The sequence below is a fragment of the Miniopterus schreibersii genome (genome assembly GCF_964146895.1).
Source record: "Miniopterus schreibersii genome assembly, chromosome: 6".
Lineage (NCBI taxonomy): Eukaryota > Metazoa > Chordata > Mammalia > Chiroptera > Miniopteridae > Miniopterus > Miniopterus schreibersii.
The window spans coordinates 30,269,314-30,296,239 of record NC_138107.1 but is presented as its reverse complement, the minus strand read 5'-3'; the positions used below and the strand labels follow the sequence as shown (position 1 = coordinate 30,296,239).

General features: G+C 39.0%; 1 protein-coding gene across 1 annotated transcript in view; it reads right to left on the bottom strand.

Annotated features, from left to right (window-relative positions):
- The window catches only part of COL19A1 (collagen type XIX alpha 1 chain), a 284,762-nt gene that overhangs the window by 96,243 nt on the left and 161,593 nt on the right, over positions 1–26,926 (bottom strand). Inside the window, exon 17 of the mRNA XM_081141246.1 lies at positions 2,658–2,711. Within this exon, the coding sequence (XP_080997372.1) occupies positions 2,658–2,711 (54 nt within the window). The remainder of the gene's footprint in view (positions 1–2,657; positions 2,712–26,926) is intronic.

The following is a 26,926-nucleotide window of genomic DNA, read 5'->3' as shown; positions in this document are numbered from 1 at the left end:
ATACATGTATTAGAGAAAAGATATTTTAGCCAACTAGAGAAGTTATTCCAGAATAAAAAAGACAAGGAATTTCCATAAACCATAATTCTTAAGCAGGAAATGAGGTGATGGTATAGTCAAATACTTTTTCTTTTAAGCAAAAGCTGACCTATAATAAAAACCTTCTCTTTTTTGCTTAGATTTTTCCCCTTATTTTTGTAGTCTAAAAAATTGGTATCTTATTACATTACAAAAAATAATAAACCATTTTTTTCTTTTAAATACTGTGGACTTGGGATTTAATGACCACTATGTATCAGACCCATAGCTGAGTTTAAATTCCAAATATAATACTTGTACTTGAAATTAAATACCTCCCTCCTCCAAACATTCTTGCAATAAACAAACCTGTGGAATTGAATATTGTAAATATTTTCATATAGCTGCATATTTCTTAATCTTCTAAATTATCCAGTCAACTCTTTTGATCTATAGTTGAGAACTCATTCCAGGATTCCGTGTGATCCTTTTCTCTCCTAGACATTTGGCAAACTTGTCATAAAGGCCTTCATCATTCAAATTCTTCCTCGGAGACAACAATTATCCTGTCTTGAATGCAGCATCACACATTTAGAAAACTACGTGAAGGAATAATCTTGCCTGTTAGTGTTCACCAGCTTTTTTTCTTTGCAGCAGAAGACAGCTATTGAAAGTCCTACAATGTGTTCTCTGTTTTGCCAGAAACCTTGGAATCAAAATCAATAAAGCTGATTCCTTTAAAGGCTGGATTCCAGGATTTCCAATTTATGCCTCTCCCCCCCGCCCCCCCCCCCCCGCTTGCTTTTATAATCAATATCAATTGACACCAGTAAATTGCTGATAGAACAATTCCCTTGAATGGCTAAAGTTGATGAAATGAAATCCATGACAGAACAGCAATCATTTTTGGCACATGACCACACCCTAAGATTCCTAAGGTTCTAGGTCTGGTCTGGAGCCCTCTCATGGTGGTTCAGGCCTTTAAAAAGCTCCTTATGGTGTGGTCTTCATTTTCTCATCTACAAAACATATTCACTTGTTTACTTATTCATTAAATAATTAATAGTCACATACTACATGCCAGAAACTGTGCTAAGCAATGGTGATAAAATAGAGGTTTAAAAAAATTCACAGTGCAATGGGCAGACAAGGAAAATGACAGTTATATCTGTAGGAGATATAATATTATAGGATCATGGAAGATGACACCGCACATACTGAGAGCCCTGGCAAAGGTATGTAGGAGAACTGATGACCTGAATCATGAAGAGAGAGGGATGCTCTTCTAGGTCTCTGGGAGAACATTTACAAAGCACGGCATTTTTGAGATAGTAAAGGGAGATTACACTATAAGCTGCAAAAGACAGGAGGGCACAGAGAAGGAGAGGCAAAGATAGGTATAGGGCACACTACGAAGGGTCTAGAATGGCATGCAGAAAGTGTCATTGAAGGAAAGAGAAGCTATTAAACAGCTTTAAACCAAAGACTGACATGGTTACAGTTATGATTTATGAATATTACTCTGCTTGTGGAAGGTAGAGTCAATGAGACCAGCTCTGACATGGCTACAGAAATACAAATTCAAATTGACAAGGGCCTACGCTAAGGCAGTGGCAATGAGGAAAGAGAGGAGGAGACAGGTTCATGGGCTACTGGGCTGTAGAAATGACAAAATTTAGGAACTGTCTGGATGTGGAGGATGAGGGAGGGGAAAACATTCTAGGATTATTACTATTAGAGTTCAGTTTGGGTCCTGCTACTTTTGTAGTAGGTAGGGGACCTCCAGGTAGAGATGCTGCGCAAACAGCGAGATGCACAAGTCTGGAACTCAGGAGGGATGTCTGGGTTGAAATAAAAGACTGGGAATCTTTAATCCAGGCAACATATAGATAGGGGAAGAGGGAGTGTTGTTAATGAAGTAGACTAAAAGAATGGTCCCAGAGGTAGGAGGGAAAAAATCAATGTCACTAAACCAAGAGAACAGAGAGTTTCGAGGAGGGAGCTGTCAACAGTGTCAGTTCCTGTACAGCAGTGAAATAAGATGAAGCCTGAAAAGGAATCTCACACTTCAGAGGGACCGGTGACTGCAGACAGCGCAGCATCATTGGAGCAGCTTGGGCACAAACCGGACTCTGGTGGGTTAAAAAGTTGGCAGAACCACAAGAAATGGAATACTTTTTCTAGAAGCGTGAGGTAAAGGAAAAGAACAGCTAATTGGCTAGAAGATCTTTAGAGCTCTCTTTAGCAACAGCATTCTATGAAATTCTACTAACAAAATAGTGTCTCAAGAAAGATGCACACGCTTCCCCAGAGATCTAACTCATGACCAGCCTGGCTGTTAAGAAACTGAGGAGATGGAGTCAGGTGGGTTTGGAACAGGATTCATTTCTGTGGAGTCTTGGCTTAGGAAGTGTAGTTGTTTCTGTTGTGCAATGAAGATACGGGTGAGGTGTGCTGACAGCTACCAGCCTCCCTATCTCTCGGCTTTTGTGGTGGTGGGAGATATAGGCAGTACAACCATTTTTAAACAGTAGAAAGATGGGAATTATTATCTACAAGGGAGTAAAACAGCCCTTAGATAAACACACAGAAATAAAGAGGGATTCTCTGCAAAAACAGTCATTCTGTTGTTTACTCACAGGTGGTCCTGGGGGTCCTGGCTTTCCTGGAGGGCCTGTTTTTCCCCTTCTTCCCTTGAAATCAAAGAGATACAGGCAATAAATGATGTGATCCCATTTTATTTTTAAGATGAGACGATATTAAATGGCAATGTTAAAGGCAGTAAAAATTAACTAAAAGTTAAAAAACAATTCCAAGTCCACATGACATTTAAAACATCAATGAAGTCTAAAAGTTATGGGCCAAATCTTAACAACCAAGATGACAAAAATAGCGCCTGGAATGAATAAATCTTAACTGTTATTAGCAACCCTTGATAATCTAGTACAGTGATCTAAAGTACCCGAAAGATGGTCTAAGATTGACATTTTATCTGAAGATTCTGTGGTTTCAGATGCAAATAGCACATGCATTTGTCATCTTAAATTGGTTTTTCTCAAAGAGTGGTCTGAATTCTAATTTTATAGGAGTTACCTGAGGGTGACATTGGATGCTAAAAATGCATATTCCTGGGCTCCATCTGAGACTTACTGGTTTAGAACCTCTGGGGAAGGGAGTGATGAATCTGCATTTTAAAAACCACGTCGGGTAATTCTTATGCTCACTAAAGTTTGAAATGCACTTCCCTAAACTACATCATAATTATATATGCTGTATAAAGCACATTAACTAACTCTTTTCTTCCCTTTGGATTGTTAAGCTGCTTTATAAGTGAATTAAAATATATACTTGCTTATTAACTTTCATTATTGTGACTGAACGTTAATTCTCCCAAGTTCACAACCAGCTAAATTCCAATTCCAAGAGTTAGAAAATTAAGATCGTGCTAACATCTCTAAGTAACTGTGTACTTAATATCAGTTAAAGAGCAGTTATTTATTATGAATTTATTTTCTTAAATTTGTTCCCCTTTCTAATAGAAGTAAGCAAGCTTAGGTGTTGAAAGCATACATTCTGAATGTGAAACATTTCTCAGCATTTTTTTCTAAATATGGCCATGTTTTTTCATTGTTACTAATAACTTTTTAATTACCATATTGGTGGTAGCATATCAATACATACTAAGGCTTGTTTCTATTGGAAAAAAGTAAAAGCACAGGGTTGATCTTTTAAGGACTTCTTGGGAGAATTATAAGCATAAACACAGAAAGGCCCATTTCATTCACTGATTTTCTTGCACTGAAAGAGTCAGACAAAGTTAGATTTCCTCAGTTTTCATCTAGGCCTGGCATGAGGTAGCAAGTCCAATGCCAGCTGAACCAGCGGAGTCAGCTTTGGGAGTTAAGTAATCACATACTACACTGTGATTGGGTGGGAAATACTTCCATGGTGGCTGAAGGCAAGTTAAGTTTATACCACCAAGGACTATAAAAACAGAAGCTGTTTCATAGATAATCCTAGCTAACATCTACAGAACAGATTTTAAAACATTTTATTAAAGCTAAAAATACAATTAGTGGTGTTTTCATCTACTTTCTGTTTTAGAGATCTGAACCTTGGAGTTCCTTTGGGAGATTATAAGATTGGAATAAGTATATAACTTAATATTCTGTATCCATAAAAAGTGTTACATACATGCACACCATTTTCTAGTCTTGTAGTTTAACATTCTGAAAATCAATTTATTGGGTCTTTCAGTAAATGTAAGTCAATTAGCCCCTGAGGACTAATCAATGATAAAAAGTTTACTTAGAAAGAGGAAGCACTGTAATCTAATTCACAAGAGAACAGAGGAACAAAATCAATGGCATTCAAGTAGGTGATGGGTTTTTTTTAGGTTGAGGTAAGCTAAAACCATAGGATCAACCTTTGTGTGCATTCCCCTTTCTTTAAAGGAGACACGTTTATTGATCTGGGCAGGAAGTGGGGGAAACGAGGCTGCCTATTGATCAACTTTTATCACAGAGTTCATGTTTAAGACAAACCAAGTGTCAGATGTGGTGACATAACATTGGCATGTCTTAAGGTGAGGAGTGAAAAACACAATTCAGTGTGGTTGGGCAAACAAACATCCACATCCTGGCCTATCCCTGCTGATTTACAGGATCATTTAAGTCAGCCTCGCATTGCAGGGGCGCAGGGGCGCAGGGAATGCTGATTGGGTTTATGCATCCTTGCTAAGAGTGTGCGTGCACGTAAAATATTCTCCAGGTTGTTAAATTATTGGAACATATTGTGAGTAGGTAATTTATGCCAGCACATAATTTCAGTTTAAACATGGCTTCTAGTCTTGAGTTTCTAGGAACACCTGAGGCAGATATGAATAGCTTTTTTTAAAGATGTGCTTTACAAAGCAACACGGTCACCATTTTCTTAGCCATTCCACCAAATATATTTTAGGAACGGGGTTTACCTTAAGCCCTAAGTCTCAGTAACCTGTAGAAGGGGCTCTGACCAGACAGAGCAGAGGGGTGAATGGATGAAAAACGTGGGTGGAAACTCCAGAATGCAAGGGAAAGATGGGGTCACAATTTCTATCAATATAATAGTTCAGGCCCCCTCTCAGACATCATCCTACTCTCCAGGAGCCCCAGCAATGAACTCCTTTGTCTTCTTCTGCCCATTCAAGGCCCCAGCTGCACTGAAGAGAGTCTCATAGACTCCCATTCCTCCAAAAGATCTCTCTTTTCACTTAAAAGCATCAAGGAAAGCCAAAGCCCTACTTAAGAGATAACAGTAGATTTTTGGTAGGGGAAATTTTATGATTTAAGCCAAGGTAATTCGGAGAGTATTTTGTTATTAATAATTGTGCTAAGTCAACAGGCATAAACCACAACTCTCACCCTAGGGCTAAAATCAGACTTCTCCATTTTTCTGAGGAAAGTGTAATCTGTGGTTCCCTGTTCTTTTCCCCACAGGGCTCTGAGGAATTAGGTGAGGACACCTGGGGCCAGGGGCTGACGGTGAGAGTGCAAGGGAGCACCCTCCTGATACTGATGGGAGGAGCACTTATGGAGTGTTTGTTCCCACTCCGTATACTGATGGGAGGACTGGTTATTGTGTGTTTGTTCCCACTCTGTCTCCTTTTAGTTCAGTCCCTTCATTACAGGGTTCACTCTAGACCCATTCATTGTAGTATGAAACAAAAAGTAGGGAGCTGGCTGTGGGTGGGGTTGAAAATCCTGGCAGATAGCAGACAAATGCTGAGCTGCGTGTGGCCTTCCTGGTTAGGATTTCTGTTCCCAGGTCACCATTTGTTCATAAGCAAATTGGAGTTTGGCTGAATCTCCAAATGGATAAAGACCTACTGTTCCAGCATAATTACAATTGGGTTAATCCAACACTTTTCTAAAAACTGGAATATACAGCACAAAACACAGATTTACTATATCAGGTTGCCCTGGAAACCTCAGTGCTCAACATGTCAGTTTCTTGCTTGGCAACAATGTAAAGGTTATTAGCAGTATTTTAGATATTTCTGGAATGATTTAAGCCCAGTGGTGCTCAAACCTGATGGTGCATTGTCAGGAGGACTAGTTAAAAGAGACTGCTGTCCCCACTTGCAGAGTTTCTGATTCAGTAGGTCTGGGGTGAGACCTGAGAATTTGCATTTCTAACAATTTCCCAGTAATGCTGATACTACTGGCCTGGAGGCTGCACTTTGAGAAACCCTGCTCTTAATCTCAAGCTCTTATTCCATATTTAAAGTCAGATAATCTTGTGGAGCCCCTAATACCTTGTAACTCTTGTAGCTCAGAACTCAAGAGCTCAACTGATTTTGTGATTATGTAGAACTTTGAGAATAAAAAGCCCATTGTCAAGTTCAAGAGCACCAGGACTAACATCCAGCTTTTCACTTATGAAAACTTTTAATGTCAAGATTTCATTGCTGTAAAATTGGCACTTATAGCGTGCAACAAGTTTGCTAAGGATTAAAAAAGAGATCATATAGAAAATTCCTATCACATATTCATTAGGATGGCTACTTTTAAAAAACAGAAAATAAGTCTTGGGGAGGATGTGGAAGAATTCGAACACTTGTGCGCTGTTGGTGAGACTAACATGGTGCAACTGCTGTGGAAGACACTATACAGGTTCTTAAAAATTAAAAGTCAAACTACCATATGATCCAGAAATCTCGCTTCTGGGTATATATCCAAGATAATTCAAAGGAGGGTCTTGAAGACATATTTGCACACCCATGTTCATACCAGCACTATTCAGAATAGCAAGGAGGTGGGAGCAGGCTAAATGTCCATTAACAGGTAAATGTATAAACAAAATGTAGCATATACATACAGTGGAATATTATTCAGCCTTAAAAAGGAGAGAAACACTGTTACATGCTACGACATGGATGAATCTTGATAACATGCTAACTGAAATAAGCACAATGAAATAAGTCACTAAAGACAAATACTATATGGTTCCACTTATACAAGATACTTAGAGTAGCTAAATCTATAGAAAGAGAAAGTGAATAGTGGTTACCAGGGGCTGGGGGGGGGGGGGTGTTATTTTTTAGTTTTATAAGCTGAAATTTCTGGAGATCTGTTTCACAACAATGTCAATATATTTAATACTTCTGAACTGTATACTTGAAAATGGTTAAGGTTGTAAATTTTATTTTATGTGGTTTTTATTTTTAAACACAATTAAAAAAATAAAGCACTCCTAATGCACTGTCTGATACATTGTGGTAATAATAAATGTTAGTTCCTTTCCTCCATGCTCTTCTACCATCATCTATCCAATTTTACATTTTTTTAATTTAAAAATGTTTGATAACAGACCAAGAAAACCTTCTAAAATATGCATTGTGAATCAGTTAAAAAAATGTAACTAACTCTTAACGATGCATATGGATTTTTTTCATCTAAAATAACAATCAAGATGCCCATTAAGGATGAGAAGAGATTAACCAAGAGATTATGTACATATATGCATAGCTGGTGGACACAGCAGTGTGGAGAAGGCCTGGGGTGGAGCAGGGGCTGGGTGGAGGGGAGCAAAGGGAAGGAAATGGGGGACATCTGTAATATTGTAAACTATATATATATATATATATATATATATATATATATATATATACACACACACACACATATATATATATATATATATATGTATATATATATATATATATTTTAATTAATTAATTTTTTTAAAGATGCCCATTGAGAGTAGAAATAGAAAAAATAAATTGTGGGTTATTCATATAATGGAATACTATATAGCAATTAAAATGAAGAAAAGGAATGGAATATAACTACCTGCAGTAGTATGGATAAATCTTTCAAACATAATGTTATATTAGGAATTAAAACAGGTAAAATGAATCTATTCTGTTACAATAGGTTACTGATGTAGGAGTGGGAGTGACTGAAAGAGCATGCCCCGGGGTTATGGGGTTGGTGATGTTGATATTCTGTTTCTTGAAGTGTGTGCTGGTTACAGGGGTGTGTTCACTTTATGAAAAATCATCAATTTGCATTCTTATGATACACATATTTTTCTGAATATATGTTATCCTTCAATACAAATTTTAAAAACTGAAACCAGATTACCACAACGAAATGATTTTATTGGAATTATCTAATGATATTTCCCATCCGCATTTACTGTGTGCAAGGCCACGGAGAGTCACTATTGTCAGGAAGAAAAAACAACAAGCCAACACTTTTGAAATAAGTGACATCTATAGATTTGCAGCAGTAAAAATAACCTGATGCTTCCAGGATGACTTGCAGTAGGAGAGCCACGTGCATCTTAAATTAGCCCCTTGATTTATAAACATTTGGCCCTCCAGGAGCATTAAGAAGGGAAGAATGCTAATAATGGACGACTGGTACTTATCTGACAGATGGTTTTTGTTGCTGATGAGAATGATAAGAACAAGGCTACAGCCATAATCGGACTTAAATACAGGATGGTATGCGGACCCCAAGCCCACAGAGGAGACGCGTGTAAGCAGTCTCGCTGAATCGCCAGGTCCGGCTAACACAGCTGGCTCCTCTCAAATAGTTCTGCTCCCATGTGTGTATTTAGCACACTCTTAGGCATCAGCTCAGTCTGAACAAGGTATCAAGAAAATGTCAAGGAAGAGGAGACAGAGCCTTGACTGGCATCCACAACTGTGAACGAGGTGTTAATTACACAGGAAAACATTACACACTATCTGGGAAGTTTCATTTTCTTTTTTTACATTGTGAACGGAAGTAAGATTGATGACAGATGTCGTAAAAAGTTACATTTTGAAATCAATGATATGTGAAAAAATGGGAATGGAATACTTATGTGAGCAGTGAATAATATCCTAAGTGCATTTTATTTCTTAACAGATATTTAAAAATACATCTATGACAGCAACAACGCTAGTCACAAAGGTCTCATTATTTCAGGGATCAGACAAGTGGCTCTTGTAAGGACATGGGAAGGAGATGTAATTCAGCATGGACAAATGATTTGAAACAGGTTTAGAGCTAAGGGAAATGAATCCACACTGGGATGCTATTCTCAATATTGCCTTCCTCATTCAGGTCGGGGTCTCAAAACTTCTAAATCATTCCACAATTTCCCCATCTCTTTGTCCCTTTCCTTCCTTTCCCTTGGATGGACTCTACCAGTAACTAATGTGGCTTTTCAAAACAAGTTAGACATTGTGACATTATTTAAGCCCTCTCAGTGACAACTGAATCAATGATAATCTGAATAAATGATAACATTCCATCGAAACACTGGGCTGGGCTAAGTGGTCTGGTCTGTGGTCAGTAATGTCTATAGTCACTGTTTAGGATTTCTATTAAGTTATCATGTTGATACCAATTTGGTCATAAAAATAAGTACAGCCAAGGTCTGACCTCTTAACCCCCTCTGACTGTAGGTACCCAACAATCAACTTCCCTCTTGTGCCCTAAGCCGTCCGAGTTATGTTAGGAAATACAAGAAAGGCCTATGATTAAAGACTATAGAATGGTTACCTTTGATCAAGTGCTTGCCATGGTTCAGGCGTGGTAAACCCCAATTTATAGGATTTCATTTAATCCTTTCAGAATTACTGTGGGTAGGTGGTATCGTCACCACTGTAGAGAACAAGAAAGTTTAAACATCTAGCTCCAAATCACTCTCCTCTTCATTGGTGGGGCCAACATTTAAACCTAAGTGCATCTGATCCTAAAACCCACAAGCCTCCGGTTTAAGGTGTCCTTGCTGGGCATCCTGATCACTCACAATTTAGGTCACTTCGCTGCTCTAATTGTTGAGGTTTCCTTGTTTTTTCACAACCAACCAGATTCTTAAATGTCCCACTTGCTCAATACTTTGCCCTTTGGAATCTGGGTCTTGTTAGTTCTCCCTTGCTCATCTGATTCCTGCTCGCCCGCCCCTCAGAATCATTCCTGACCGCTGTGGGCCTGCCAACGTGCCAACCACTACCTTCCAGTTAGATTTGCCTGGACTCCTGATTGCCTTGCCAAACCACCCACTCTCTCAGTCCTGATTTCTCGCTCTGTTTGCTGTGCCCGCCATTGCCCATCTCTGCCAAGGCACTTGATTCGTCTCGGTACCATGGGTGGGGCAGCAGCAGGGTGTGGCTATGCAACTTACTGCACGTGCTGTGATATATTTTAATATCTTTGTGCCACATTAAGAGGGTGGATGCTGGAAGTGAGCCGTGAAGTGTCCTTTCCTCCAGATTTTGAAGTTTCCAGCAGGCACGCTCCCAGCTCCCAGGCTGGCGGAGGGGAACTGGGCCTTTCACACTGCCTTCCTTGCCTGAGAATGATGCCACCAGGCTGCCCCAGCGCCAAGCACTTTCATCACGCCTCACGAAGGCAGAATTTTCTCTTCCACTTTTATTAAGGGGAGATAAAAGCAACACGTAGAGGAACAGAGAATGCGCATAAACTGACAGCGTCTTGTTTAATAGATATGTTAAAAGGGAAACAATGCGGCGAGCTTCTTCAACAAACCACGCAGGTCAGAGCCTGAGCCGGCGAGACAGGAATAAACCCAGCCTCACTCAGCATTGGAACAAACAAATCATGAATGACATCTTCCATTTTGATTTCAGTTAAAGTTCTAAAGGGTATATTTTCAGCATTTTTTTTTGAGTTGCCTTCTTTAAAAGATAAAATGTATCCTCAGGGGGTGTGATTTTATAATTTCATTTTCAAAACAAAGGATCAAATTGACTAGCACCAAATAAACTCACAGGGATGCATTTCGCAGCTACTCAATAACTGCTTGGTAAATGAAGAGAATTCCAGAGCATTCACAAGATGAAACTATAAAGGTCACCCAGTTTTGAAACAGAAGAGTTTTCTGTGCATAATTCTCCATTCATTTGAATGTAATGGGTTAAACTGCATTTGGGTTTTTAAATACTGACTTCGGACTCAAACCCTATAAAAAAAGATGACGAAATATACTAACAAACCAAGTAGACATGGGCTCATAGATACAGAGAACAGAATGACAGCTGTCGGAGGGGAGGGGTCTGGGGGGCTGGGTGAGAAAGGCGAAGGGATTAAGCAAAGAAGAAACACACTCAGAGACAACGGTGTGGTAACTCCCGGAGGGAAGGGGGGGCAGTAGGAGAGGGTAAAGGGGGGTAAATGGTGACGGAAGGAGACTCGACTTGGGGTGGTGAGCACTCACTACAATATACACATGATGTATTATAGAACTGTACACCTGAAACCTATATAATTTGATTAACCAATGCCACCCCAATAAAATCAATTAAACAAAAGGATGCGTAAATTTATTCCGCAACAATTTACTGTCTGTGTTTTCCATAAAGGAAAGCACTTTAAAATGGCCAAGCCTGGATCTTGCTTTCAAGGTAGAAGAGGAGGGGCAGTTGTGCTCAACAGCCATTGAATAGACTTGTTCACTTGGTTATCGGTAAGCTCAGGAGCTGGGGGAGGGGAGCGAGGGTTAAGTTCCTTCCCAAACTGACCATGCTCTGCGTTTCCACCACTCTCTCCAACCTTCCCTTTGGGAGGGGAGGGGCCGGTGGGGACGTCGGATGGGAGGGAAATGCTGGCGGAGGAAGCTGCTTGTGCACCCACAGCAACGAGGCGGGGCACTAAACCCTGAGAACCCCCGCAGGCAGGGACAGCCCTGCCCGGGTGCCTCGGCGCTGACACAGACATACGTGTCCGCCGTGGTTCTTCTCTCCTCTGAGACTTATCACCAGCCTTTCCATCAAGTGTGTTCAGCAGGCATTTCCCAGCGTGCCGCTCCTTCCTCTTGCATGATTGATATAAGTACTGAGAAAATGTATTAATGACCTTCAAAAACTGAACACTTGGGGACATGTCATTAGACAATTACTGGCTATATTTTTTCTTGATTTGAATATTCTTCATTTCCTTTAACTTAACAGTCAATGTCGCTTAAAACTGTCACTGGGTAAAAGCAATTTGGAGACCCCTTCATCAATCTGTGTCCCCACAGTCTTTTCCTCCTTCAGCTCCAACCTTTTCTCGGCATAAGGTTAAGGTTTCCTAGGGAAGCTGGGGCCCCCGTTGGTCCTACAGCCCCCTCAGTGGGTCATTTGCCAAATTACCTTACTGTTCTCCTTTGATCTTTCCATCCCTTGCCGTGAACTATCCTACAGGCAAAAATCCCAGTTATATCTTGTTCTCTGCATCTTGCTACATGTAGTACACACATACATACATACATGCACACAAACACACAAACGCATACATGCTCAGCTCTCTCAACTACAAAAAATTTCCATCACAACTTTTAAACTCCGTTTGTTCACCTCCACCTTGTCACTGTGTCTTTGTAGTACATTTTCCCTACTCTCAGCTGGCACACGCCCAGATTCTTCATTAATTCATTCAACAAACATTTATTGGGTCTACACTGTGGCCAGACCCTTTTTTATGCTCTGGAAAGACCTTGACCCTTGTCTTTGTACAGCTTATATTCCATTGGGCATAACCATAGTGATAGATGATGCATGGTCCTGACTCACTCCCAGACACCACTCCAAGCAGCTTATATCTGTTTATTCATTAAGTCTGCAAAATATCTTTGTGGTATCTCTGTTTTTCAGAGGGGGAAACTGAATGACAAAGCAACTTGCCTAAGGTCATATGACTGGTAAGTAGCAGAATTGGGATTTGATTCCAACTTGGCCGTATCATCTCTGATCATTACCATTAGGCTGTACTTTGGGTGTAGCTGATAACTATTGGATAGCAGTAAGAATCATTAAAAAAAAAAGTAGGGCAGCACTGCTGGGTGTGGCTCAGCTGCTGAGCGCCGACCTGGGATCCAGGCGACTGGGGTTCGATTCCCGGTCAGGGCACATGCCCGGGTTGCCGTCTCAATCAATGACTCTCTCATCATTGATGTTTCTATCTCTCTCTCCCTCTCCTTTCCTCTCTCTGAAATCAATAAAGACATATTAAAAATTTTTTTAAAAAAATAAATAAAGTAGGGGAAAGGGTAGAGAGTTATACAGGGAGGGGTGCAATTTGAGAAAGAAAAATCAGGGGCAGATACCTGAACCGAGTGCCTGTGGGTCGTGCAAAGTCTGAGAAAGAGCATCCCTCAAGGGAACATCAAAAACAAACTGAGTACGGCTTGTTCAAGGAACAGCAAGAAACAGGTGGCTAAAGAGGAGCAAGCCAGTGGGTGGGCGACAGGCAGGCCAGATTATGCTGGGCCTTGTGGACAGGTGAGGGCTCTAAGTTTTATTATTTTCATTGTGATGAGAAGCAATTGGAAGTTTTGTCTTAAAAAGGTCATATAATAGAGGCTGATCTAAGTACCTGTCTAGGTAGATAATAGTCACAGAGGTAAAACTGTAAACTCATCATTTAATACTAAGGCTCAATAGGCTCATTTTAGGTTATCTGACTTAGATTGCTTATGACAATATTTTCTTACATTTGTGCAGATAATCAGGAATTGATTATCTGATAGCATCTTGTGATGGTTCATTTTACGTGTCAACTTGGCTGGGCCATAATGCCCATATATTTGGTCAAATATTAATTCTGGCTGGCCTAACTCAAGTGGAAGACCTTGTAGGAAACAAAAGAGAGGATATTTAAACCAATACACAGAAATATGCAAAATGAAGCTCATAATCTCTTTTATATTATTATCACCCAAAAGCTTAGAATCCTTACTGGGAAATAATACCATAGTTTGGGGCATCTTTTAAGATATAGAATCAAAGCTACAAAGATCCCTAAAGTAAAAGATGACCAAAGGTCCCAGTGACTTTACAGATGAGAATTCTGAGAGGCTAAAGAAAGGAAGCCGTCAATGTTGGATTTTGGCTGAGAAACCAAGGACTAGGAAAAAAGTATAAATTTAAGTAGTTATGTCACTCTTTCCCTTACACATAATAAAGAGTTTTTACTTGATGATTTTTTGGAGAAAATCATGTTGCATAAACAAGATTTAAGTCCATTCAAAGAAGAGAACACATTTGATATTAAAATCTCTAGAGGGAAAGAGAAAAATCCGATCACTTGTATATGTGATTCTAAACATAAAATTATTTGGTAACATTCACATGTTTACTTGGACGTATGGACTCCTATAGACAGAACATGAATTTAAATCCTTCAGAAACATCAATAACAAAAACTACAAGAGCTAATGTTGGAAACAGTCAAGATCACAGATTTGTTTGCTACCTTAATGAGAAAGCAACTACCAGGTAGAACACAAACAAGTGGGAAATAAGTAAACAGGTAGTCTTCCAGCAACGAAGCATTTGTGCTTTTATTAAGTGCTTACGACGTGCTGAATACTGGGGATTGAAGAGACAATTAGACACAGACCTTACCCTTGAGGGATTTATAGTCTAGTATTAGAATATTTTTCTTTTCTTCCCTGTGTAACTCCCCCCCCCCCACACACACACAAATTAAAGCTCCTTAAAGATCCAAGAAAAGAGAATAGTAGTTCATCACTATTTTCAAGAGTCCTAAGTTGTATTAAACTTGGCCATAAGTGGCTTTGCATGATTAGAGTGCCAGCATTTCTATTTTGGCATAATTTAAATATGTGGTGTACTTGTCCACGGTTATGTTTTTATATTATACAAAAATATTATTCAGTTGAGGTGAATATAGATTCTAAATCTTATATTTATGACAAGAATAATTGATCATTGGCTTAACAATGAAAATAGAATGGAAAAGAGTATGCTTTGTATTGAGAAACCACAGACCTGGTCACTATTACCTTCTCTTTTACTTATCAGCTTAGCTAAGCAAACCTGGCCAGTCACGTAATCTCTCAGCCTTAGGTGTTTCCTCCTTAAGGGAAAAAAAAAAAGAATATAAAGATACCTGCTGAAAAACAGTGGTCTGGATATATAAACATCTGAGAAGTATTCCAGATAAATATCTAAGTTTGGAAAGAGCTCTCTGTAATATTTTCCCCATTATTGGACAGTAACTCCTTGAAGGCAGGGACAGTGCCTGGCTTTGAGTGAGTTCTCCATAAATGCTCAGCCGTTCTTCTAAACAGAGGGTCAATGCTCTTCCAGAGAGGTTAAACTACACGGGGAGATGGAGAAGGTAGTAGAACACACTCAGATGTAGAGCTAGGGGGTCAGTTACATTGGTGGCAAATACCAGGGAAAAATACATCTCAAATACTCCTTTTGAAATTTAGTATTATTGAGGCTAATGTGCTGGCCTAAAATAAAGCTTTATATGCTGCCTGACACTAGCACGTCAACAAGCTGAGTTAGAGGTAAGATATGTCCACAGAAATGCTTTTCAGACAATGGTAATATGCAGTCAACAGCAACTTAGTTGTCTTCTCCTCTGAACATTGGTAAGAGTGGCTGGCAGGTTAGAACCAAAGTTTTCTCATGTAAACAGCCTTTTTCCTAAGGAGGTGGTATCCATAACTTTGGCCCCAGTCTCCAATTGAAATAATATTCTAGATTTTACAAAGGACAAATTGGGCCCTTACTCAGAGTAAAAGCCGAATTCCTTAAACACACATATACACACACAACACATACATATACGTATATATGTGAATAAATAAGTAGTTTTGAGTATTTTGAAATTTGTAAAAATTACTTTTTGTAGGTATCTTTTAACAAATTTTTTGGTACTTAATATTATATTTTTAAGATCTATCTTTGTTGGGATGGGGTGGGGAGTGGGAGAGAAAGACAGAGAGAGAGGATAACATATCCAAATGAAAATATTTACAAAGTAGCAAAATACAGACGTACAAGAAGTGAAAGGCTATTTATCATATTATAAGGCTCAATTGTTTTTTTCAGGTTTTCTATACTGGAATCTAGTGTTGCTGAAGCCTTTCACCCAAGAAAAGACCTAACAACCCATGGAATCCAGAAATTTAGCACCATTCTATTTTCTCTGCTAGAAAACCTTTATCCTGTAAAGTGTCAATTCAATTATTAACATGTGGTAAGTGTTGTAATAGCATAACTCACTTCTAATATTTCAATTTATTCGGCTAAATGTTAAAACACCTAAATGGAAATCATAAGCAACCTCCAGTTTCATGAAACAGTGGTCTCTTTAACAGCACAATAATGGCAAATATTTATAAATGGCATTTAAAATGTAAACTGAGCAAGCTGAAATTAAATCTGGGTCTCCTGATCCAAAGTATCGGTTTCTTAGAGCTTTGAAATAGAGTATCCATTTACAATAAACTAGATATATGGTGACCTTAAAAAGGCCTTCTGTCATATTTCATAACATCAAGGAGTGGAAGGCGAAAGAATGAACCCTTATGAAACATTTGCAGTCCATAAAACATTTCAAAAACTACTTGTCAACCTAGGTTATAAATAGTTTACTCCTGATGTGCTGCTGGGCTTTAGAGGCATCTCTACAATGACAAAGAGAAGAACCTCTCCAAACTGTTCGAGAATGTCATTAGAAGTACAAATATGTTGAGAGATGGGGAACCAATTACAGTAAAAGTTTATTCATCTAGCACTTTATTAAATGGAGAAGTTCAACAAATGACACTTCTAAGCTCCTGTAGGATAATGTTAACTGACTCTGATGACCCAGGAGATGGAGACATCAGTGAGCTGAGAAGTTTCTTTTGTACTAATGAGAAAAAGACACTCTGGCCCTGGCTGGGTAGCTCAGTTGGTGAGAGCACACCAAGGTTGCAGGTTTGATCCCCAGTCAGGGCATATACAAGAAGCAACCAATGAATACATAAATAAATGGACGATAAATTGATGTTTCTCTCCCTTCTCCTCTCTCGCTCTTCAAAAATCAATCAATCAGTAAAATTTTTTTAAAGAAAAAGACACCCTTCTTCCTGGTGGCTGAAACCCTACACTGGGGCTCACAAGCTGGTTTGTGGGGCACAGGCTGGATTTCAGCCCCCAAACACCTGTTGACTGGTTGTACTTCTTCAGGGCAACTGTGCTAAGTGACGAAACCACAAAAATCTCTAGGATTCTCTCCAGGACCTGGAAGAGTATTATGCTTAAGTGAAATAAGCCAGTCAGGGCAAGACAAGTATCGCATGACCTCATTTATATGTGGAATCTAATGAACAAAATAAACATGAACGAAAAGATCCAGAGACATTGAAGCATGCAACACACTGACATATTTCTGAGGGAAGAAGAGGGGGGCAAGAAGAGATTAACCAATGAACTTATATGCGTACATGCATAGCCCATAGACAGCACTGTGGGGAAGGTCTGGGGAGGGGAGGGTAGAGAGGGTAAATGGGGGGGGGGCATTTGTAATACTTTCAACAATAAAGATAAATGTAAAAAATGTTTAAAAAAATCTCTGGGATTCTAAAAGAACCATTAAATCTTTTCCATGGTTTTAGTGCTATCAAATTTAATTCTGCTCAAGTACTTGGAAATGAATATTATAAGCATGATATCATATTAGCAGTTATTGAGCATCTGCTTTGTGACAGGACCTGTATTGGTTCCCTTACATACATATTTTTCTTTTCTTTTCTTTTTAAAATGTTTTTTTAACATATATATTTTTCTAATCATCACTTTGGGACAGGCATCCTTAGTATTATTTCTATTTTATAACTGGAGAAACTGAGGTTCAGAAAGTCTGGGTAGCATTCCCTGGGCCACAGAGCCAGAGCTCACCCAGGAGTCTACACAACTCCAGAACCCATGACCTTTGAGGTGTATGCTGCTGAAGTGATGCAGTGGTTAACATTTTATTAATAAAAGGGTCAAGGCAAGATCTCACACAAGGCACGAACCCATCAAGTGATGAATGGCCATCCTCCCATTGGCAAGGTTTGCGGATTGCTCTCGCTACCACTGCTGAGGCGATTCTACAGGAAGGAATAGCATCTCCACCCACCAGCTGGCATTCGTGTGCAAAGTTGCAGGTCAGGGGAGAGAAGACAAGTTGGAGGGGTTAGTAGGAAAATTAATCAAGGCAGCTCCAGACAGACAGGGGACTGGGCAGAGAAAAATAGTCTGATTGTGACCCATTAAGTTGATTTCTGACATGCTAATAGATCATGACACATGGTTTGAAAAAAAATATGGCTCCTGCAGAACCAGAACTTGGCAATGGACTTGGGTTAGAATCTGACTCTACCAATTTCTTGTTCTGTGACTCTGAACAAGTCCCTTTAAGTTCTTTAAGCCTCAGTGTCATGTCCTTGTCTGAAAAGTGGAGATGATAATCCTTAACAGAGAGGGATGTTGTAAGTAACCAGGTTAATATAGGATTACCATCCATATTATTTTATTGCTGTAATATTGCATATATTAATATTATTGCTATAACATAGCACCCACAACTGATGAGATGGCCCCAATTTTTGCAGTATTGTGATCAAGGCTGTTCTAGCCATGCTGAATTTAAGCATGTTCATCTTACCTAAAGAAAGCTAGTCAGCATGAGCCTAAGCTCAGCCATCAAGTTAGTTATTTTCACAGACCCTTATCTGGATACCTTCAATTGTGTCTTGTTTGCCTGTCTATATACCTCAATCCAGCACATAATTGTCCTTTTCTCTGAGCTCTAGGCTGTTAAATCCTTTGTATAAAATGGATCCTCAGATCTTAAAATGGCAAGTCAGACTATTGTTAACACTTTACCTGTTAATTTCCATTTTATATTCTTCCCAAGGAGAAAACAGAGAGAGGAAAGGGCTTTTTCCTCTTAGAATACTTTTTCAGAGATTCCACTTACAAAATCACTTCTAGCCCCACAGGTTGTCTTGACCTGCATATAGATTGCAGAAGAACTAATTTAGGTAGCCAGAAATAAAGCAAACCAGACAAACAAGTTACCTTTATTTGATATAGAATTTGACTGCCTGTATTTTAAGTCCTGGCATCACATACTGCATAGCCAAGAACTCCTTTTAATAGTTAATTCTTAGAGTTGACATGGCTAAGTGCACATTTCTCTTAATTATGACAAACTTAAACTATTTTTAAAAGCTTAATTAGTAATACTTATTTAACTATTTAAGAGGAATTTTTCTGCTAGTGACAAAGTTTTTGTGTTACAGTTTTAGACTAGAGTCAATGTAATTCACTTAGTGCTTTCTTACTCTATGGTGGATGATTGGTTTTTAAAATTTCCAATTTGCTATGGGCTGGTACGTTTATAAAATATAATAAAACCAACTTACTAGAAAAAAATGAAATAAGGGCATACACATTAAAAGTCCCAATGTTTATTACTGAATTCAACAAACATAAAAGTACACTTGAATAAATATAATCAAGGAAACCACCTATTTAGAATTCCTGAAAAAATTATTTGCAGATAAACTGAAGTCAATCAGTGTTGGATCACAATAAAAACTTAAATATGGAGTTATGTTATAAAATAATTAACTAGTGGTAAACACACTAAAAAGGATTGATTCTAAAAAAAATATTGTTAATATCATTATAAAGTGACCCAAATGAAAAATGTAATTCTCAAAAGAGAAGACACGTAATATTAGACATACACTAGTCATCGTTGTGCGCCTGAAATACTGGAAAGTAAAATGGGGCGAGGAAAAGAACAGGACGTAAAAGCGCGCTACAGTTGTCAACTTTCATTCTTGATACTTATATTAGAGCAAATAAGCACACCTTTTCTTTAAAAAATTAAATTAACCACTAAATAAATATATAGAAATATAATATATAATAAATATACCGTGTGCGACAGCATGGAGGGACCTGGAGAGTATTATGCTAAGTGAAATAAGCCAGTCAGAGAAAGGCAAATATCATATGATCTCACTTATATGTGGAATCTAATGAACAGAATAAACTGATGAACAAAACGGAGCCAGAAGCATGAATACATGGGACAGACTGGCGGTGCCCAAGGGGAGGGAGAAGGGGTGACTGGGCACAGAAGGTGGGGGAAATAGCTAAAGAACATACATGCATACCTCATGGACACAGACAATAATCTGGTAAAGGCCAAGGAAGGGGGGAGGCAGGGGAAGGTGGAGGTGGGCAAAGTGGGGGGACTCCTGCAATAATGTCAACATTACCAAAATGTTTAATTTAAAAAAATCCTGTGAAGCTTGTTTTGCAATTAGTTAGAGTTAAAGACAGACAAAGAAACAAACAAATTTTACTTCCCTAACTTGATTAAAATAAAAATATAATAATTTATAAAAATACATGATTGCATTTCCTCAGATATTCATGTATTACAGTTGATGAGCTAACGTCAAAATGTGAAATGTGATGTGGCCCTACTACTCATGACTGGTAGACAGCAAGCACTCCTGTGGCTCTCCATGCGAGATGAACAACAGATCGCCTCATTTAGAGTATGTTCTACTGGGTGAGTCCAATAAGCACATGGTTAGATTACACAGCAATATTAAATAACTTTAAAAGTTTCTAAACATGTATTTTAAATGTCTGTACTTATTATGGTTTGGTAACACTTTGAGCACCACACCTGAATAGTATTGTGTTGTCCAGAGCCCATGATTTATTAATTCCTATCTGTTTTATGGGAAAAGTCCTCTCAGTTCTTCCACTTTTAAATCCTTTTAACTAGGTGGACAGTAGTCTAAGCTTTAAAAGAAAACAAACACAGGGTTAATTGTAAGGAAAATGCAGATGAAGCAGGGTCATTTTCTTTGACCGTGTCCCCCCTTTCCTCTTTCTCTACCACATAGTTCTCCCAGGGATGTTGTAGGCACATTATCCACAATGGCCTTGTTTCATTGGTCGACTCTTCCCCACTTAATTAATCACCTATCTTAGGGTTGGTTTAGCTCATTTCAATGTCTCTAGAAAATGATACTGTTGACATTTTTGTAACAGGATCAAATTAAGTAAAAACAATTCTAAGACATAGAGTATTATCCAAGAGTGTCCTAATTTGATTTTTCAAGGGAAATCTATAAGGCTTATAAAATCTGAACATGAACAGTAATAAGATCTGAGAAAATTTCATAAATTTGTTCATGTTTGGAACTGTGTTATTGCTAGAAAATGTGTCTAACTGTTGGAAATAATATGGCAGAAAAAGAAAGGCAATAAATTGTTTGTTTTTAAGAAAAGCCATTATATGTAATTAGATTTGAAATTGAATAGCAAGATATAAAGAAGGAATATAGAGGTGAGCATGAGGGTGATAATTAGGAATGTTGATCTCTCAAGAATAAAAGATTAGAAACGAAAGCCTCATTGCACTAAATGCTGTGGGGAATTCACCTATTTAATTTTTGCTTTGGTTTTTCTTATATTTGAAATTATCTAATAAAAGTATATTAGACACACTCAAGTCATGCAATTTTGACAAAATATAAAAGAAAGGGAATAATGCACCATTTTAAATATTAAATTAGAAGCATAGCTTCTTTTGAATTGGTAATTTTTGTGCCATCCTATTTTAAAAGGTTTTATCTCTATGGTAACCATGCCAAGAAATACACCATATTCATTTCCATCAGCTCCCAGTGAAAAGTAAGTTAGCAGTCTACCAGACAGAAATTTATAACTATAACCACAAGCATTTATTAACAAAATACACAGACAGGACCACTTATCTGGTAAACTAGTCTCTTGACATTTCCTAGCTTGGGAATTATACTTAATTAGCATGCTTCAGAAATTTTATATCATTTGAGGACAAACAAATGACAGTTCACAGAACGTGTACAGAGATATAAAAAGTGAAAATTGCCAAAAGCAATAAAGATAAGAACAATTTAATTTTGGCAATATTTTACTCTGACATTATTTAGATTATACCAATAAAACTACATTTTCCAAGAAGTTAGAACTGTATTCTAGCAAAATGGATTTATAAAACAAAGTAAATGAGTTCAGACAAACAGCTGATAACAGAAATGTTCTAAAGATACCACTGGTAATTTACAAAAAAATAAAAATAAAGAGGAATAGAAAGAGGAGCTAAAACAGAGGTGCCTACATTTTCCCCAGCTGCTTTAAGGACCTAGGAACAGTCTGAAATGACAACAGACCTTTTCTTCTCCAAATGCCCCGCCCTCTGCACCAGTTTCAGATGTGTCTCCCTCTACCTCTGTCACTCCCTCCGCTTTTACTTGACTCACTGGGGCTTGCTGTTCATGAAGGAAAGCAGTAGCCATCCGAAAACTATGAACAATCTTGAAACCAATGCCTCTGATGAACAGCAAACGTTTTATTCAGTTGTAACTACACTGAAAAGCTCTTTCTGTATGAGATGAGCACGCGTGGTGCCTTGATTCCTACTTCGCCCCCAAGTGAGTGCCCTCACCGCTCTCCTCCTCCGTGTGTCCTCAAGGGAGGGGTGCTGACCCACACGTGCACATGAGCCTTTCTAACCTCCTCCGGCACGTCTGGATTATCACTGTTCCTGCTGCTTGCAGCTTCAGTTTCTCCCTAGTCATTGTCTTCTTTGCCTCACTTTCAGTTTACGAATGTACCCGATTACCAAAAACGTCTTTTCCTTGACCTCTCCAACTGTGACCTTATGCCATCTCTCTCTATACACCAGCTTCTGAAAAGAATGGTCCCCAGTCCCCTGACTTTCTCAATACTTACTACAACTCCCAACACCCAACCAGTAAAATGTCATATCCACCCCTGCACAGAACAGCGACTCATAGAAACCAGTTTCATTCAAGATCATGGATGGCTTTGCCTCAGAACCCATCCGCCCTGATGCCTCTGAAGCATCTCCAAGCAGTTGGCCGCCTCCCCACTTTCAAAACTTCGGTTTCTCCATACTTTTCACATTCTCATTTACCTCCCAACCCCACTACTTTCAAGGTTCGGCCCTCAGTTGTTTTCTTTTTGTAGTCTCTTCGTTGGCCATCCTACCCACTCCTGTGGCTTCAATGATCACCATAAATTGATGACTTCCTAATAGTAGACTGTCCTTTTCCTTATGATCTTAACCCAAGTTTTAAAGGGCTGGCACACTTCCATTTGCAGATCCTTTCAGCAGATCTAGTGCTATAGGCTTGAAATTGACTCATCTGTCCTCCAGTGTTTTCTACTTTGGTTAAAGGCACTATCGCCTTTTCAGATTTTATATGTCAGTAATCGCTTTTTTAAAAATCCTCACTGGAGGATATTTTTTCCATTGATTTTTTAGAGAGAGTGGAAGGGACACAGAGAGGGAGAGAGGGAGAGAGAGAGATATCCATGTAAGAGAGACACATCAACTGGTTGCCTCCAGCACATGCCCCAACTGGGGCCAGGGATCGAACCTGCAACCTAGGTATGTGCCCTTGACTGGGAATTGACCAGGGTGACCCTTCAGTGCCAGGGCGGACAGTCTAACCATTGAGCCACACCAGCCAGGGCTCAGTAATCACTTTTGATACAGAAGTCCATGGCCTTATCTCTGCTAATTCTTTCTCCTTAATGTCTGTCCCATCTGGTCATTTCACTTTATGCTTATAAATGTGAGCTGAGTTTAGCCTTTTATTACTTACGGATTAGACTAAAAGAACAATTCTGTCATCTGCTCCAATATAAAACACACACAAACAGCCCCTCCACACACACCCCCCCCCACTGTCTCTCTCACTCTCTCTCTTTCGGTGATGTTAATATTATCAAAGTTTTCACTATGTCTTCACTTCCACTTAAAAGCCATTGTGGATGCTGTTTTGGTAATATTAAGGGTGGTGTTTTATTCTACCTCTGGTGCAGCTGCCAGGCTTGGTTGGTACCCAGCTACCATGGGTGTTGGCTGCTAATGACTTCTGCCTCACCCCTCCCCAGAGGCCTGCCTTAGTCTACAGGAGCTGGAGACCTGAGAAGGTACTTCCCCTATCCCCACCCAGTGTGTTGTTGGGTACCAAAGCCTAGCCCCTTACCCCAAGGTTGGATAAAATCTGTGATGTTCCCAACTGCCTTGTGGGATCAGGCTGAGACTAGACTTCTGAAACCACATTTTTGCCTGCATTGTTCCTTTTCCTTCTTTCCTCACTTTCTTTCAGGCTTCTTCTATAAATCATGCACGCAAGAATTCCATCTTAGATTATGCTTTTAGGAAAACCCAACCGAAGCCACTTCCATGGTACCTCACACAAAACAGGCATTCAAATTTATTTTGCAAAATAAATTACATTGATTTTCAACAGCCCTACTCTCCCCTGAGAATTGAAATATAACATATTTAAAAAACTAAAGTGATATCAAATTAAACTTGCTTTGTGACTTCTGTGCTATCACCTAAAGTAACTCAAAATACTATGGAATTTTACAAAGTTAAAGTTCTTATGCTATTTATTAGACACATAATTTGCTGGCTTTCAAAGTCATTCGGTCATAAAAATGTTTCATGTTCTAAATGTTTTGCATTTCTGAAAACTTATATGTTAATATTTCCCAAATTGATTAATAACATGAGATCATTGGTTTTGGCAGCCACTCATCTATATATTCACTGTGTCCCAAATGGATAAATAACTTAGTACTCGACATTTCCAATGGTAAGTGCAGCAAACAGCTACCAACATGCTCAGTGTGATGTACTGAATAAAAATACAGATGCAGGAGTATTAGCCTATCGCCACTGTAGCGGAAAGCGTGGTTCTCCTTTTCCATTCTCTTTAAGTGTTTCTGTGGCAACGTAGGTAATACTTATACGACTCTTTCATAGAACACCCTCTTTCATAGGGTGCTTACAAAGAGCTTGTGGCTTAATCCCATTATATACCTGAGGGCTGAATTGGGATGAAACATAAATTTAGATGAGAATCTTGAGTGAGTTGCCTTGAGTCACAAATTAACCCAAGCCTACAGCTGATAAAGAGCAGCTCCGACTCCCACCCTGCTCCCCACCGACCAGGCCATGCTGGTTCCCGACTGTTGGTGTGGGATAAGCAGACCGCGGGGACAGAATGTGCACTCTTTACAATATGTGGAGACTGCAACGGGGCCAATGGGACCTATGCTCATTTGTTTCTTATAATGTGTGGCTTTAATTAGAAAATAAAGTTGCTTTGGTTAAATTCTCAATATTCTCCATTTTAAAAATACGCAAATATAGATTTTGGTATGTGGCCACAGAACAGGCAGTGGGTACTATTTCTTAGGTAGAATAATGAAAGGCCTGAATAGCCCTGACTGCATCTGGACTTCAGTTTCCTTATTTGGTGGATTGGAGTGACACTACAGCTCCCTTTCAGCTCTTAAATGTAAAAAAGTTGATGTCTCTGATATGGGCCTTCCTCAGGCCCTTCCCTCTGAAGTGGCTCCCAGTCTCTCCATGCCTCAGGGCCTGGGTGTCTCCAGTCTGAAGGATTTCCCAAGAGATGGGGGTTCTACTTCCATAGCAGAGACCAACTCTTAGGTCTATTCACATAAATAAGTCGTTCAGTGTCAGCACCCTATTTGAAAAGCATGAAACATTTCCTTTTTACTAATCCAAATAACAGATATATAAAGCTATTCTGTTCACAAATAGTGTTACTTGACCCTTCATTTAAATAAATAAGAACCCTAGCTCCTTGAGGTTTAACAGTCTATATATGTATTATTGAAACAAACACATTGGTTGCCATCTTTTTTTTATTGTTACAGGCTTCCCAGGGCCCTTTGTCTCTTCTGTTTCAAGAGTACTGCGGAGACTCACTAATTAGAGTGAAGTTTACCACGATGGCCCACAGGCACACTGTCACTGACTGGCTGTGATATTTAATGTGATCTAAGGGATGGCCTATTCTCACAAAGTATGGGGTGGCTTCTCCCACTGTGTCTCTTTCTCACCCGATTCTAATTAGACTGAGCTAGAAGTTGTCTCCCAACGCCTTATTCCTTTCATTTATCGTTCCCACCAGTCACAGAGTGTGAGGCAAAAGTGGAGGATTCTTGCCCTTGTTCCACAGCTACTCCCTTGTGGACATTTGTTTGGCATTAACATATGTTAGCTTCTTTCCCTTCTTCCCGCCTAACTCCATTACTTCAGAAGCTATATTTGATGCAGCTCTGGGGACACCAAGCTGAAATGAGTAGGAGTATCTGGGTGGCAGGACACTAGGAGAAAATTGCTAAGGACATATTTTCAGATAAAGCAGACCAATGTTATTCCTTGCAATTTTTTCAATGTTTTCTGAAATTCTGATTCTATATCTTGAGGGGCATCTAACTGACAAGAACCCTGAAATTGCTATTAAGAAATCTCACAAGTATTAAATCACACCTAAATATGTGGAACCAGTGTGGGTGGTGAAGTCACATGCTCATAATACATCACATGCTATTTGGGACCTCATCAGTTAGGACTAGCGCAGGAAGTTAATTTGTAAATGATATGTTTTTGCTCTGAGAAATGTATCATATGACAAAGGAAGAAGGCGATTATGCAGTTCTCATATTCTATACTTATTTCTCACTTAATCACTGAAATGGGGAATAAAATAATGGCAGCCTATAGATGACTTTATATTTATACACGAATGCAACATATAGCACCCAAAGCACATAAAAAAAGGACTGAATAAAGTCAGATTACAAATGTACATAATCCGTATATTTACATATGATATATAATGACACAGATACTTATGAGGTTTGAATGCCTTACATTCCTAGTAGAAATGGTACTTCATACAAAGAAAATATAAATACGAAAAACCCATCATATGATTTAAGATATGGTAGAATTTAAACTACAGTACATTTTTTCTCCCCACGTGCCTAATTTAACTGAATAGGAGTTTTCTTGATTATATAATATCACCTTTTCATAAGTATTAATTTTGATAGTCTCTTAGGGAACCTGGAGAGTTTCTAGAAAGATAGCAAGGCAACACCAGCAATGCTAGCCCCTAAAACAACTTTGAAGGTTCCCCAAAGTGGGCTTTGAAGCTCTGTGAAGAGAAATGCAGGGATAAATGTAGATTTGAC